This window comes from Girardinichthys multiradiatus, chromosome 20, assembly GCF_021462225.1.
Source record: "Girardinichthys multiradiatus isolate DD_20200921_A chromosome 20, DD_fGirMul_XY1, whole genome shotgun sequence".
Classification (NCBI taxonomy): domain Eukaryota; kingdom Metazoa; phylum Chordata; class Actinopteri; order Cyprinodontiformes; family Goodeidae; genus Girardinichthys; species Girardinichthys multiradiatus.
The window spans coordinates 18,695,985-18,712,599 of NC_061812.1; the positions used below are offsets into that span (position 1 = coordinate 18,695,985).

The following is a 16,615-nucleotide window of genomic DNA, read 5'->3' on the forward strand; positions in this document are numbered from 1 at the left end:
AACAATGGTACATTTAAAAGAAACAGTTGTCCTGTCTATAGGCCCTCTAACCAAAGACCAATTCACAGGTTCAGTCCCTGGTTAGGCTTTTAGATGTTAACCTTTAAAACTAGTGGAAATATTGATTTATAGTCTGGTACTTTAAAAGTTTCTATGTTTCCTGTTGTTTCTCATTGTCTTACATGTGTGTCTGTGTGTTCTCAAAATAACGACCAGGGGTAAGGTAATTAGGCTGGTGTGATCATCATCATAAAAGTGTGATCATACACCAGAGCAACTGGTTCGGCGGTTTCCTACTCTCCAGGTCACTTTAAACATACTGCGCCAAAAGTACTCAGAACATTTTGTTGTTCTTTTTAAAAAAAACGTTATTCACCTTACACCCACAAGCATTAATCTATATTATTGGGTTTTTGTGTGACTAAACCAACACAAAGTGGTGCATTGGTGTGAAATGGAAGTATAATTCAAAGCTTGCACATCTACAGATTTAATTTTACAACTTTAATTTTCAAAGTTGCAGAAAACCATCCCACAGCATTAAGCTGCCACCACCATGTCTTACCAATGGGAATGCTGTGTTCAGGGCAATGTGCAATTAGCTTACCTCCACTCAGTGTTTTGCATGTTGACAAAAAAGTTTAGGTTTGGTCTCATCTGATCAGAGTGCCTTTTTCCACATTTGTGTCCCTTACATGGCAATGCATTGTTGGGCAGATTATCCTACCTGAGCTGTGGATCTCAACAGCTCCTCCAGTGTTACTATTTGCCTCTTGGCTGCTTCTCTGATTAATGCTCTCCTTGCCTCCCAGCTTGTCAGTTTAAGTGAAAAGCTAATGTTCTCCATCAAACCTTTGTGGCCTTTATAATACAGATTTATATAGAGATTATAGCACACAAATATGGGCTTTGTTTACTAATTGGGTGACTTCTGAAGGCACTTGGCTGCAATGGACTTCATTTAGTGGTATCAGAATAAAGGGGCTGAATACAAATGTGCACCACAGATTTTTATGTAAAGAATCTTGTTAAAGATCTTGAGTCAAGTCATTTTTCTTTTACTTCACAATTCTTCTTTCCTCTATGTTGGTCTATCACATAAAATCCTAATAAACACACTGAAGTTTGTGGTTGTAACGTGATAAAATGTCAAGTTCGAGTAATGTGAATACTTGTGCAAGACAGTGTACATATAAATTGTCTTTTTATGTATTTTCCTCTTATGTTAAATCCACAACTTGCAGAGAGGCCTTTGTTGTCTTGTAGCCTGTGGTCTCAGTTGTTGTGAGGCTGGGTATTTTGGAAACAATTGTAATTAGTCACATATTTGGAGAAGAATTATACCACAGCACACATCAGGCTATTTTCTTGCTTCGTTGAGCTAATTTGTCCTCCCCTTTCCATCCTGCATGTTGTATGTTGAGGGGAAGTCAGAATACTGGCTTGATGGGGAGTCAGAATGCAGCGTTTGAAAATACAAAAGAGGTGTCCTTTGTGTGATTTGAAAGGACTCCAATTTGCTCAGTGTCCAGGTTAAGGGCCCTTGACTTTTTGATGATGACTTCCGCCACTTAGGCAATTTAAAGGCCAATCAATCAGCGAGTTAAACCCTTTTTCCTTAGCATGCCGCCATGGGATGGGCGAGGATGGCCAGGGGACTGAAAGCCAGCAGTCACGCTGATTGGATGAAACAATAAGCTTTGTGACAGGGGCTGAGGGACAAGGAGAATGGCTTCTCCAGTTTGTCGTCCTCGTTAACTGCTGAATAGGAACCGTTCTTTGTGATGAGACTGGCGAAGGTAGTTACATCTAAAATGGGCACAGGAGCTAGAAAAGAAGGAAGTGGTCCCCTCTGTATCCATGGGTGGTCTTTTGTGTGTCTTTGCACATGAGGACTACATGGTGTATAGCTTACAAACAAGTCGGACGCCATCAGAGAAACAGACTGATGACAACGGCTCTTAAATGATACAGTATGCAACATACATTATTGCCCCAATATTTAACGTGAGGAAACGCGTAATTTATTGCATTTTTGTTTCCATTTTTCAGAACTAAATTGCTGTCAAATATAGGGTTTTAGTGGAGTATCAAATCAAACAGACTTGATCATCTCCAAAGAAAATATGTAGACTGTCCATCAGGACATTATTTGCCAGTTCCAGTTGTGGATGGATGCTGTTGTATTGAAGTAATTGAGGTAAAGGAGGCTGGTGATGTCTGCAAAAAAAAAAAGGTCAATGTTATATTTATCAAAAATCATGGTTCAAGGATAAGGCTGCTAATGAATCCACAATGTTCATGGTTTTTATACCACTAACATTTTTAGAGATTTTAGGTATCAAAATCAGAAACACCTAGGAGAAAACCAGAGGAAAGTCACTTTGTGCACTTACTACTTGGCAGTTACTGGAAATCTCATGTATGGGTACAATGCGAAAGTCTTAGGTCATCTGTCATTTCTTTGTTTTGTTTCCAGTGAGCAAGACCTTCTCATAATCCCCAAAGTACTCTTGATCAGCAGTTCACTAGGCCTTCTGAAGGCCTTTTATCTTAAGATTTTAGTTAGCTTTTTTTTTTTTGGCTTGTTTTCCGTCCAGTCCTTGAACCTGAAAACAGCATACTGTGTGAGGGGAAAAGGTGGAAGCTTTAAAAAACAAAAAAACACTTGTCTCCAGCAACCTGACACAGGACCTACTGTAAGAAACTGCATCCTTCAGTTGATGCTTGTAACAAAGAGTCTAAAGAGTTTATTGGCTAAACAGATTAAGTCATAAAAAAAATTGCTGACTTTTTTCACTTTTATTAAATGATTTTTAGATTAATCAATTAATTTAAATGATTTTTCTAAATAATTAAAAAGCATTTTTGTTTTTTGCAATAAACTTTCACATACCACAAATTAAAATGTAAAAACGACTGCAATTAAACATTTGAATGTTATTTTCTGTAACATTTTATTTATCTAAACTATTCCCATTGAGATTCACAACCTCTTGACAAGGGGGTCATGGTCAAGACTGCAGCATAGCAGTCATAACACAAATTAAATAAATGAGTTACAACAGACATGAAACTGGTTAAAACAATTGGCAGTTTTTAACAAAGCAAGATGATTTGCAGCTTTCAGTAACACCACATGTACATTCAGTTCTCAAATAGTCCTTAATCATTAATTTAAAGTGAACCAAACTTGGCTGCTAATCCAATTTAATGTCTGACACCAGGAGAACTGTCCAAATAGTTTAAAGGCACTTTTAACAGAATCAGTTCTTGTTTGAGGAATGACTTGCATACTTTCTCTGTTTGATGAAAGATCATTGCTCCTGGTGAGTTTAGGAAAACATCATAAACGAAGAGGAAAAGCACCCACTGTAAAGAAAAACACCACTGTTCCAATCTACAATTGTGCAAATAAGACCAAACATTTTCACAAGAGGTACAATGACAAAAAACTATAATCTGTTGCCACTCTCTATGGCGTCTGATACCTAGTCACATTTTCAGAGAGAATATGTATGTATAACAATTTTGTTTTAGACCTAATTTCAAAAAGCGGCTTGTCTAAATTTATATTTCCCTTTTAAAGAAAATCTTTCTTTCTGAAGTTAAAAAGTCCAATGTAATCACAAATCTTTTTTTTGCCCATGAGACACTTAATATGATATTCAAAAGACAAATTTTCTTCTCAGAAAAATTTGATTTTTGTAGAGCGGTAGCTATTCAACCATCTTACCATTTATTTTGCCAGCTTCAACATGACAAGAATCTAAATGAAGCCTTAATACTCATGTGTACAGAAATAAAGTCAAAGTATTCAGTGTACTCATAATGTGAGATGTGAGACTGAACTGGAAATGAAAATAGGCATCAGTTCAGTCCTGAATCCAACTGCAACAGTCGATCAGTTTCTGTTCAACCCTTTATATGGAATGTAATGATGGACACAAGCATTTCCATAAAACTTACAAATGAATGTCTGGTTTAACCTCTCAAGCCCGAGGGTCCCCTTGCAAGGGGACTTGGCCTCTTTAGCAACAATTACATGCTCGTAACTGACTAACTCTGAGACTGACGCACATTTATGTCCAGATCTTCATCTGAGACTCGTCTAAAGTATCTACTTAATTTTTATATCCACTGACCACATCTCAAACACAATGCAAACAAGTCTAAACATGTATAACCTTTCAATTGCTTGTTGTGTTGACACCAGACTGGCTACAGATGTCACTCAGATGTTGTAGTTACAATTTATTGTTTGTTTCCTTCTTTACAGCAAGAGTACAAGGTTTTGTATGGAAGGTTTTATATCTGTTTTTTTGTTGGGCGGAATTTATTTTTGGGCATTTAAACCTTGATTTATTCAGGCCCTGAATAATTTACTCTCAAATTTTCACATCCACATCATCCTCCAGGACTTTTCTGTTAGTTGATACCAAGATTAGCAGTTTAGGCATTGTACAAGTTGAGAATTGCCGTATATATTTTATGGAAAATAGACCTGGCTTAAGAAGTTAAATTTTATGCGTTTAAATAATCCGCCATGTTTGTTTTGAATGAAGCTAACCAAAGGAGTCAAACTGATGTAAGAAAACAACTGGTATTTTGTTAAAAAGTTTTTAAGGGGGGGGGGGGGACCTAAAAATATTTATTTATTAGAACAATCATAGTCATATTCATCAATAATGATGACTACATGCTGCCCTAACCAAAATGGTTAGGTTCTAGACTGAAAAAGTGCATGTAGGTTGTAAAGTATGATATTGAGGAAAGCCCCTGATTGAAGGTTCCTGCGTACTGCTGTCAAGCTGACACTAATGTGTACAACTGGTATTTAAAGTCTTTCAAAGACACCCATCAGAAGATATGTCATTCCTCTGCAGAGCAAGGCACAATCTGTTACCTTAAAGTACAGTTCTTGGATCTAGTTTGATCAAATATGGCACCATGCTGAGCCCTTCCTGCAGGTCTTTATGCCTGTGAATTGTCCTTAATATGTTTTCCCGTAGAGGGTCACAACCAGGGGGATTAAACAGACCAAGAGATCCTAAACAAACACAGGGTCTCCTCTGTGTGAATGTGGACATCCCTTTCAGAGACCATCACTGCGACACTGGCTTGTCTCTTTTGATTTTGCTTGGGTTGCTGACCTCTGCTCCTCTGTTTCTCTTCTTTTTGTGGATGCTGCTAATCCTCTCAAGGAAGGTGTCTTTGTAATGGTGTCCACAGAAACAGACAAGAGTGGGTTTTATGGTATGCTGCATCCCACATTAAGAATTTTCTTTCAGTGAAGATTAAGCAGCAGATGGGGCTTAGGTAGGGGGCTGCCCAAAAATGTCCTGGTTGGCTGACAACAATCACTTGTATGTCATGTCTCTGAGCGGGGGAACGTGCATTCCCCTGGCTGTCGCTTTGTCATGCAACCTTGCAGTGACTCTGACAGACTTCTGAACTTTCACAGCAGAGGTGCAGATTTTTTTTTTTTCAGTTAAAGCTTTTTAAGAATGTCTCATTAATTTGATCTCTCACAGCTGGATGTAACCTTGTTCTAAAATATTTGGATCATGTTGAAACCGTGCGAGTTAACCTGACCCCAGAGTTGCTGTTTTTTTCTGTTGATCCATCATCAACTACTTCCATCCCATTAAAATTCCCTCACATTATATAATCAGAGAAAAAGGAACAGATACGTTACTTTGTCGTGACTTTTTGTAGCTGCACAGACAAGGAATACGGGAAATCATCACTGAAATATTTCTGTTGTGATGAGTTATTCCTGTTGGTTTGTGTTACTTAACAATTTAAAAAACATAATAATGTTTTATTTGGTTTATCTAGCTTTCAAAACTACCCTAAAGTCAAAAAAGAAATCCTTATTATTGGGATTTAGCATTTACAAGGCTTTGCAAAATATTAATTCACTTGAACGTTTTTCACATTTTGGTACAGCCTCAAACTTCATTGTATATTATTTTTTTGATTGACTTTCACAGAGCAGTTCATGATTTTGCAGTGGACGTGAAATCCCTAAAATCCTGCATGCAGTTTATAAGGGGGCAACATGCTGAAGAATGATTTCCAGTCAGTGAGACCATAATTGAATTTTCAACCTAGATACAAAACACTAAATGTAGCAAAAAAGGACAACTGCACATTTCCCTGAAAACACACACACACCATCCCCGGTGTGAAACATGGTGGTGGCAGCATCATGCTGTGGGAAATCTGTCCTTCTGCAGGGACAGGGAAGCTGGTCAAAGTTGGACACAGCTAAATACAGGACAATCTTGGACGAAAACTTGTTGAAGGCTGCAGAAGACTTGAGCCTGTGGTGAAGGATCATAGTCCATCAGGACAACAAACATACAGCATAGCCAAAACTTCCATGGAATAGTTTTCAAGCATATTTATGTGTTAAAATGTCAATGTCAAGATGTATCTCCATCTAATCTTGTTAAGCTTAAGTCATTTTGCAGTGAAGAATGACTTAAAATTTCAGCCTCTAGATGTGCAAAGGTGGTAGACGTACCCCATAAGTCTTGCAGCTGTAATTGCAGCAAAATAAGTTTTTAGAAAGTATCAGCTCTGGTGGGGCGGAATACAAATGGAGCCATATTCTTCTTTGCAAACTGATTTTATAACCATATCTCATTTTCATTTAACTGTATATTTTCTTTGTGTTTGTCTATCTGGTAGAATCCCAAAAAACACAAGTTTGTGGGTGTAAAGTGACGAAGGATGAAAAAGTTCAAAGGGGCTTGAATACTTTTGCAAGCAGCTGTAGATGTATATAAAATATACACTGCCTGTCCAAAAAAAAGTCGGCACGTGGATTTAACTAAGACACATCCTGTGGTCGTGGAAAAGATGTCAGTCTGTTTCAGAAGGGTCAAATCATTGGCATGCATAAAGCAGAGAAAATATCTAAGAAGATTGCATAAACTACCAAAATGGAGTTTAGAACTGTCCAATGCATTATTAAAAACTGGAAAGATAGTGGGGAGCCATTGTCTTCGAGGAAGAAATGTGGCCGGAAAACAATCTTGAATGATCATGATCGGCGATCACTTAAACATTTGGTGAAATCAAATCAAAGAAAAACAACAGCAGAACTCTGGGCTATGTTTAATAGTGAAAGTAAGAGCATTTCTACACACACAATGCGAAGGGAACCCAAGGAATTGGGACTGAACAGCTGTGTAGCCTTAAGAAAACCACTAATCAGTGAGGCTAACCGGAAAAAAGGCTTTAATTTGCTAGGGAGCATAAAGATTAGACTCTGGAGCAATGGAAGAAGGTCATATGGTCTGATGAGTCCAGATTTACCCTGTTGCAGACTGATGGGCGCATCAGGGTAAGAAGAGAGGCAGGTGAAGTGATGCACCCATCATGCCTAGTGCCTACTGTACAAGCCTGTGTGGGCAGTGCTATGATCTGGGGTTGCTGCTGTTGTTGACCAGGTTAGTCCATCAATGGATTTTTTCTTACCTGATGGCACGGGCATATTCCAAGATGACAACGCCAGGATTCATCGGGCTCAAATTGTGAAAGACTGGTTCAGGGAGCATGAGATGTCATTCTCACATATGGATTGGCCAACATAGGGTCCAGACCTTAACACCATTGAGAATCTTTAGGATGTGCTGGAGATGGTTTTGCTCAGCGGTCAGACTCTACCATCATCAATGCAAGATGTTGGTGAAAAATTCATGCAGTGGAAATAAATCTTGTGACATTGCAAAAAGCTTATCGAAACAATGCCACAGCGAATGCGTGCCGTAGTCAACATTTAAACAGAACAAAGGTCAAAATAACTATCCGCCTTTTATTATCAGGAGTTAGCATGATGGGATGAGACAGCGTTGATTAATGAGCAGATTCAAATTTTTTTTTGTCATTTTAATCTTTACAGCTGAATGTGAGATATCTGATGTTAACTAGTGATGGCAAACAGAATGCTGTGAGCCTGTCTGTGAAACAAACCAAAACCTAGCAGTTTAGAGTTTTTCCCCATATAAGGCTTTTTAATAGATTCGGTTGTCTGTGGGAGAAACAAAGGGCAGACTTACCTCACTGAGATTATTCAGAGAATGGAGGAATCTGATGCCGTCCCTCAGACCATATAAGGTCAGTAAAACAGGATTAAAAATAGGCAGTGCCCAGTGAAATGATTGCCCATGTTACCTCTGATTAGAGTTGAATGAAAAGAAAAGGATCTGACAGATGAAGGTAATTTAAGGTGAATTCTTGACAACACTGAGGATATATTTTAATTATCTTGACTGTGCCTTTTCTATTCTCCTATCAGTGTTCACTGTGGTAGCAGCCATGATGGGATGTAAGAGTCCAAGTCCCAACATAAATCCCAGCCCCATCTAAGGAGGCACCCATGTATTATACAAACAGGCTGTCATGACTAATGTGAGTGTTATAAAGAGTTATGGAATAGGAATATATAAAACCCTGAGGGAACGAATAGAGGCTCTCAGCCTTTAAATTTTCCATTTTAACTAGCACGGACAATATGACTCTTGGAGATGTATGGAGACAAGTTCCCTTATTCCATGAGACCGATGAACTGTACCTACACTATAGCAGTAGGAGTTTTACCTTTTATAGCTCACTCAGTCGCAGTTGTAATTAATTATTGTAGCGAAATGGTTCCCATTAGACATTAACATAAACTTATAGACATGAATGTGGTTTTAATTTGGACTTTCAGTGATTTTTATTTGAACCATCCTTTTATTTTCATGGTGGATTGATAATATCTTCAGTGAGTTCTAAAAACAACATTTGAACCTATTTTGAATTTTTGATAGGTCCACACAATGTCAGAATTACTCATATTTTTGAATGGAGATAAATATATACACTCACCCACCCAAGCTAATAATTTATGAAATGAGCCTTGGTAAGTTGAAGACCATCCACACGTGTATAAGTCAATGAGGTTCAGGCATAATTCTGGCTTTTCATTGGAACCCCCTTGTCAGAAATAATAGTTTATTTAAATTGGTTGGTTTCTTTGCACGGACCTGTTGTATTTTTTTAAACAAAGTCCATGAATCTCTAATAGGCTTGAAGTCAGGACTATGGCAGAAGCCTAATGCCTGGTTTATTTATTCCAAACCCAGTTCTCATGTGTGTTTGAGATCATTTTGCTGTAGTAGTCCTCCATTATTCTACTGACATTGAGCAGTTTACCAGCACCTCGGCAGTGAAACACACCATCAGCATGCTTGACAATTGTTTTGGTGTTATTAGGTTTGAAAGCATCACTTTGCTTCCTCAAACCATGCTTCCCTTTCTGACAGAATGGCTCAAAATTAATGGGAATATTTAACTATGTGTTTTTGACCTTCTGTGATATATTAAAAATTGTGCCCCCAAATCTTGTTTTCAAAGACCATTGAAGTTGTATATCTGTTTCAATTTGGGACAAAAAACTGTTCAAATACATAATTTAAAGTTGCATGAGTACATGCAAACTTGAGACAGCAACTGTTAGCAGGTTTTGACCTGTTGCTGTCAATAGTTTTATCTCTGATTATCTGAAACATTAACAAATCTCTTAGCGAGCCAGAAGTCTGCTTTTACCCTGTAAGCCAAGAGGTGAATTCTGCTTACATTGGTTAGTGCGAATGAAGAAGTCAAAGTTCCTTTTAAGACAGGAGATAACAGGTCGATGAGAAGTCTCTGTTAGAAAGCGGTCAGTGTTTGAAGGCACAGATGTCGGTGTCTCATGAAAACAGCCAGGTGTCTTCGCTTCACTCAAGCATTTGTTCTGTCTCTCCTCTCTCCTTGTACCTCGTCTGTCCACATGTGCTCACGCAGCAATGTGTAGCTATGGTGTGTGCTTCAATGGTGGCCAGTGTCGGGAAGGATCTAACCAGCTTTGCGATTGTCCTGTAGGATTCAACGGGCCCAGCTGCCAGTACGGTAAGTAGAAACTGCCTTTAAACGCTTTGTCATATAGCAACCTCAGACTTCAGTGCAGTTGAGGATAGACCAACACAAAGTTTTAGAGATGTGAAGACCAGGATTAGGTTGGAAAATGATATCCCAAACTTTGAACATTTTAAAGAGCACAGTTAAATCCATCATCCAAAATGGAAAACATATTAGATGAACGCAGATCTATTGACTGCTAAGCTGATCGGAGAGGTTGGGCAAGGAGAGCATTAATCAGAGAAGCAACCAAGAGCCTCTTGGTCACTCTAGAGGAACTGTGGAGATCTACAGCTCAAGTGAAAGAATCTGTTGACAGGACAACTATTAGCTATACACTCCACTAATCAGCTCTTTTTATTATATTATTATAGAATGGTAAGAAGATGGCCATAAGATATTGCATTTGCAGTTTGCTAAAAAAACATGTAGGGGACACAGTAAACATAAGAAAAAAGTTGTTCATGGTGATGGCAGCATCATTCTAAGGGGACGCTTTTCTTTACAAGGAACAACCTCCTTGTTCATGGGGGGACTAATGGTGCTAGAAAAGGGCCACCGTTAAAGAAAAGAGCGGTGCTCAAAAGGTCATGGGATATATTGTGTACAATGACAATAAGGCTTTTTATTCTAGTCTACAAAACTCTACGGTGAATATTCATCCTTCAGGAAAAAGATGCTAAACATGCTGCCAGAGCTATAATGGAGTGGTTTAGACCAGGGGTGCCCAGGTTTATTCCTCCAGAGCTACTACCGTGCAACTTTTAAATGAATTCATTCTTCAGCAAACCTGAATCACCTAAATGGCTCGTTCCCATGCCCCTGCAGAGCTGAATGACGTGCCAGTAAGGGGAATTCAGCCATTTGATTTTGGTGGTGGAAAAGAGATGCATCTAAAAGTTGCAGGACAGTAGCTCTCGAGGACTGGATATGGGCACCCTGGTTTAGACCAGGCATAGTCATGTTAAAATGGCCCAGTCAAAATCCAGATATATTCACAGATGCTGTCAATCAGTCTAAGTAAGGTTGAGCTATTTTGCAAAGATGAATGGGCAGAAAGTTCAGCTCCTGGATGGGAACAGCTGGTGAAGGCATGCCCAGAAACAGCTGTAATTGCAATATTGACTTTGAGGGGCTGAAGACGCAAATATGTCACGCCTTTTAGGTTTTTATTTGTAAAGAAAAAAAATGTCCAAACCATGTATGTTTTTTTTCTTTTTTCTTCCGCTTAATTATGGTCTATCAAGTAAAATATATGTAAACGTCAGTGAAGTTTGGAGTTGTAACTTAATATATGAAAGTTTTTGGGTATGAATACCTTTGCAAGACTCTTTTTCTTCTCTTCCAATACAGTCTGATTATTAGTTTAGGAAGGAAAATTCAACAATTAAGCTGACAATGCAGTTTCCACCTCCAGAAATGTGCCTCTCCAAGTAAAAAATGTACAGATGTCAGCAACAGTTTTTGTAAAGAGGAGTTTGCTTTCTTAAAGTAGGTCTCTTAAACTCTTCACATATGGATTCAGAGTGATCAGTAGAGCTTTATTCATATCTAAAATCATGATCCTTTACAGTCACTGAGTTGTGTTTAGGTGTTAAAAGGAATCTCCTCACATCAGCAGTTGGCTTGCCCTCCAGAAACACGAGTATTTTATCAGCAACCCCATTGTTGAGCTTATGCCGTTGAAGTAAAACAGTGGAAGACTTTGCTGTTTTTCAGATAACTCCACACGACAGGAAATTCCTTGTAATGTCAACTTTTTTTTTGCCAGCAGAAGTATCTAGATCAGCCCCAAAGTACAGCTGCACACTAATGTTGAAGGAACCTGAAGTAACTTTTTGTTAAAAAGTTCTAAGTTGAGTGAACTCATCCTTCTTCTACTTCACCGCCTTTTTTAGCAGTGATTTTTCTCTGTAATGCCCAATTATATAGGTTCAAATAACTTCTTAGACTTCCTGTTATGAAGTTAATGTAGATGTTCAAAGTTTTCCATAGCAACTAATCTTGCTTTCCTTCAGATATATTATTACTGTTTATTGTTGACACAATTATTGAGCATCTCGTACTCATCAGCTTTCGCTTCATCTGGGACCGGGTCGCAGGAGCAGCAGACTCAGTAGAGACACCTCCTCCAGCTCCGCCGAGGGGAGCCCAAGGCGTTCCCAGGCCAGCCAAGAGACATAGTCCCTCCAGCGTGTCCTGGGCTGTGTCCTGGTGGGATGTGCCTGGAACACCTCCTTAGGGAGGTGTCCAGGAGAGGCATCCAGTAGAAATGCCCGAGCGACCTCAATTGGCTCCTCTCGATATTGTGTTAAGGGAGTGGCAACGCTTCCAGACCAACTGTATTTGCTCAGGTTTAAATCATATAAAATCAGCAAGCCTGTACTTGGTTCTTCATATTATTTTAGGAGAGACAAAAAATAATTGTGACTCAGTGATATGCGGTTTGATGTTAAATCAGTTACTCTTTGTAAGGTAATGTGAGCTCCATTATTTTGATGCCAATCTGCCTTTGTACCTACCTGACTGATTTCCACACAGCCATCATGGCTCCTTGCCTTTCTGGAAATTTCGGTCTAACAGTGAAATACATCAGTTATAGGGCCCTTGATGTTGATCAGCGCAAAGGAGCCCCCGCACCTTGATCCTTTCACTACTGGAGCCTATTGGTCTGTAAACTCTATGGCAGTTTTATTGCCCCTCTGACACCAGATGACACTAGTGGAGCTGCTGTGTGACCGAGGAGCAACACTTGATGAGAGTTCAGCCTTAGTAAAAAATAAACTCACAGCTGCTGCTTTTTTGTTTTGCAAGGGCCAAATAAAGGTCATAGAGTAAAGAGCCATGAGGGTAAGGCTGAAAGCTGCAGGCTTGAGTGTAAAATGGCTAATTGAACAATAAGTCGCACTGCTTTAATAGATAACTGTTTACTTTGATATGTTTTTGAACTAAATTGAATTTGTTGCTTAACATTTATGAAGATCACTTTATCTGTCGTGCACGTATGATTTTACAGCTGCTTTCACATTCTGGAGCTCTGTGGTTCAATAACCTTGCCTGTTGTGCAGATGTTGTTACCACCCTTGCAGTGTCCATGCTTTACACAACCGTCAGTCCCCACTTGTTCGTCTGCTGTCATGGTTATGTAAAGCCTGAAGCCGCAGTGGCTGAGCATGAATGTTTGCAGTCAAACATTTATTCATCACTTAAACACTTCAGGCCTTCTCTACAGCATTCCTCCCCTGTCGCATGTAGTGATATCCATCAGAGCCCTTTTGATGTGGTTAGTCCATGTTTCTGCATAGCAGCTGGGGTGTGTTTTTGTCAAAGGGGCCAATTAGTCTCCTGCTCACAATGGTTGTCTGAAACCCTCATCTGTTTTACTTTTCTGCAGCAATGTGCCACACTGATTCATAAGACAATAATTACTTTTTTGGTTTGCCATAACTCTGTAGTAAAGTAAAAGCCTGTCTTTATTTCACAGACAGTAAATCCCATGATTGATGGAGATATTTGAGGATGAATTACTCAACTGTTGAACATGCCGTCTTCAGTCACAGAGTTCAAAAGTAGCTTAGCATTATCCAAACACTTTGTTAACTTTTGTCATTTAGCAAGGATTTTTTAAATTTAAATGTATCGATATCTGAAAAAATAAGTTATCTAACTGTTATCGCATTCAAAGGTTAGCATATTAAATGTTTTTATTTAACACGTAGCATATCAAGTGGATTGTCATTAGGAAACTGAAATGAAACTTGTCACTCTCAAAAACTGTGAAAAAACATTTGTAAATTAAAGACAAAATTATATAGATTATACAGAACACTTTGTATTACAGTTAAACATTTTGACATTAGTGTCTATACTCAAATAAATGTGCTGCTGAAAAAAATAAAGTAGTCTTGCAACAGCTGGATTTTTGGTCATAGTTATCACTTTTATGAGGATTTGTTCAGAGGATCTTGGTACAGAAGTGGCAGCAATCCAGTCACAATTTAGTTTTTTTACCCATAAAATCCCTTTTAACATAGTTATCTTAATCCAGTTTGACTTTGTCACTTGTTGCTGGATGTACTTTGTGTCCAACCTCTCATCAGTAGACAAATGCTACAAATCCTTTGGGATCCACACCTTTCAGATCTTTGGCTGGACAGATGTCTTTAAACAAGCTAACATCTGGACTCAGCAGCTGATGGACACAAAGATGAACAGTGCCTGCCAAACACTTTTAGCAGCATAAAAACTACCGTCATGTTAAAGGTTATATATGTTTTTATTACTGATGTCATGCGCATTGATTTGAATGGAAAAACATGACCTGGCCAATTTATTAGGCACACTTTCTGACTTGCTAGTACCAGGTCAGCCTTTTGTCTTCATAACCGCCGTCATTTTTTGTGGTTTTGTGGTGTATTATTCTGCTGGAAGCAGCTCCAAGATGTTGGGTACACAGGGGCAACAACATCCAGCGGGGTGAAGGATTTAAACAAAGCTCAGTTGGTACTAAGTGCCCCAAAGTGTGCCTAGAAAATATCCCTAAACAGGATTACACCTCCTCCATCTGCAGCCTGACCTGTTGATACAAGGCATATTCTGACCCTAGCATCCCAATATTGCAGCTGAAACCAGCAATGTTTTTAGGTGTACAATATGCGTTTAGGCATATTATTCCACTTCCTAGAGTGGTTATTTGAGCTATTGTTGCCTTCCTAAAACGGCTCTTCCCATTCTCATCGGACATCAAGAAGGCATTTCTGTATACATGATTGCTGATTACTCAATATATCCTCTTTCTGGATCATTCTCTGTAAATCGAAGATGGATGTGTGAGTGAAAATCCTAGTGGGGCAACATTTTCTGAGTTATATCAGGCCACCTGGCACCAAAAATCAAGCCACATTCAAATTCCCATAAATCCCCCCATTTTAATGCTCTGTTTGAACTTGTATAAATGAGTACAAATAATTATCACATGCAGCTTCTGCCATTCTAAAATCTGGTTGAGTCTTTGCTATGTACCTGGAAGGTAATTTTTAATTATTTTTAAGATGGAGACAAGTTAGCATGAACAACTTCAGTCAACGGTGATTTTTTTATGCTGCTCTTTGAGTTACTTTTTGCTCCTCTTCAAATAGTTTTCTGACAAGGTTCAGTAAGGGTCCTTCATTAGGTTCAGCTCAGCAGCCTGTTGAAACCTGCCTGTTTACTAGAAATGAGAAGATCTTTGGTGTAGTAAATGCACCTAATACGCCTCACCAATTATTTGTATTGGCTCACTACTTCTACTTACCAATTGTTTCTCTGATTGGTTGAGGTAACTAGTTGAGGGCTGTTATCTTAAATACACCTAGAGCTACAGGTGCCTTGATGGCTCCAGATGTTTCCAAGTAACAGATTGCTGAAACATTGGACTGTTTGCAGAGTTTTAAGATGGAATCTGTGCATTTAAAACATTGGTCCCCCTCTCTCTTTAACGCTATGCTGAACATTGCAACAGAGCAGAGATGTCAAATATCTTTTCTTTTTGTTCATGCATGACTTGAACATATTTACACCAAACAGCAGGCGCACCACATGGTTTTCTACTATATTTGAAATGTAGGCTGTTTGTGCATCGAGCTGTTTCCTGACTAAAAATGATGGGAGAGAGCAGCAGCAACACAGATGGTATCTCCTTCATGTATTGGAAGTCGGAGGATCACATGGGTCATGTCGTGAAAGAGAAAAGTGAACATCTTTTACAATATGTTGAACCCATTTCACATAGGCTATCCCTGAACTCTGCCATTAATTTTGCTCTAAGCTTTGTAGTGCTAATTTTCCACCACAAAGAGGGTTTTGCATATAGGCTAAAACGTTATCTGGTCTTTTTAATGCTGTTTATTTACAAATGCTCTCCAACAAACCTCTGAGGCCTTTACAAAACCACTGGATTTATACTGGGATTAAATTACCTACTTGCTCATTATGTGACCTCTGAGTGCAGTTGGTTACATGGGATTTTGAGGGGTGTCAGAGTAAAATGGAGCAGAATACATATACATAGGGTTAGGGTTAGTCAAGAACCCCTCATGACGACTACAAAATTGAGGCACGTGACGTCGCCCGGGACAGCGGAGCCGGGGTCCCATCCTGGAGCCAGGCCTGGGGTCGGGACTCGTCGGAGAGCGCCTGGTGGCTGGGTTGCTCCTTGCGGGGCCCGGCCGGGCCAAGCCCGAACGAGAGATGCAAGACCTTCCCCCAGTGGTCCCACCACCTGCAGGAGGAACCGGTCCACATGTGTTTTGTGGACCTGGAGAAAGCATTCGACTGTGTCCCTCATGATGCCCTGTGGGGGGTGCTCCAGGAGTATGGAATCTGGGGCCCTCTACTAGGGGCCATCCAGTCTCTGTACAAGCGGAGCAGGAGTTTGGTTTGCATTGCCGGTACTAAGTCGGACCTGTTCCCGGTGCATGTGGACTCCGGCAGGGCTGCCCTTTGTCACCGGTCCTGTTCATAACTTTTATGGACAGGATTTCTAGACGCAGCCAAGGGCCAGAGGGGGTCTGGTTTGGGGACCAGTGGATTTCGTCTCTTCTTTTTGCAGATGACGTGGTCCTGCTGGCCCCCTCTAGCCAAGACCTACAGCATGCGCTGGGGCGGTTCGCAGCCGAGTGTG

At 39.6% G+C, this 16,615-nt stretch overlaps 1 protein-coding gene across 3 annotated transcripts in view; it reads left to right on the forward strand.

The window, feature by feature from the left end:
* Positions 1-16,615, forward strand: part of megf6b (multiple EGF-like-domains 6b) — a 93,104-nt gene that overhangs the window by 17,390 nt on the left and 59,099 nt on the right. For all 3 annotated transcript variants that reach the window (XM_047347403.1, XM_047347400.1, XM_047347402.1), the window contains exon 4: positions 9,841-9,945. In XM_047347403.1, coding sequence (XP_047203359.1) covers positions 9,841-9,945 — 105 coding nt within the window. The remainder of the gene's footprint in view (positions 1-9,840; positions 9,946-16,615) is intronic.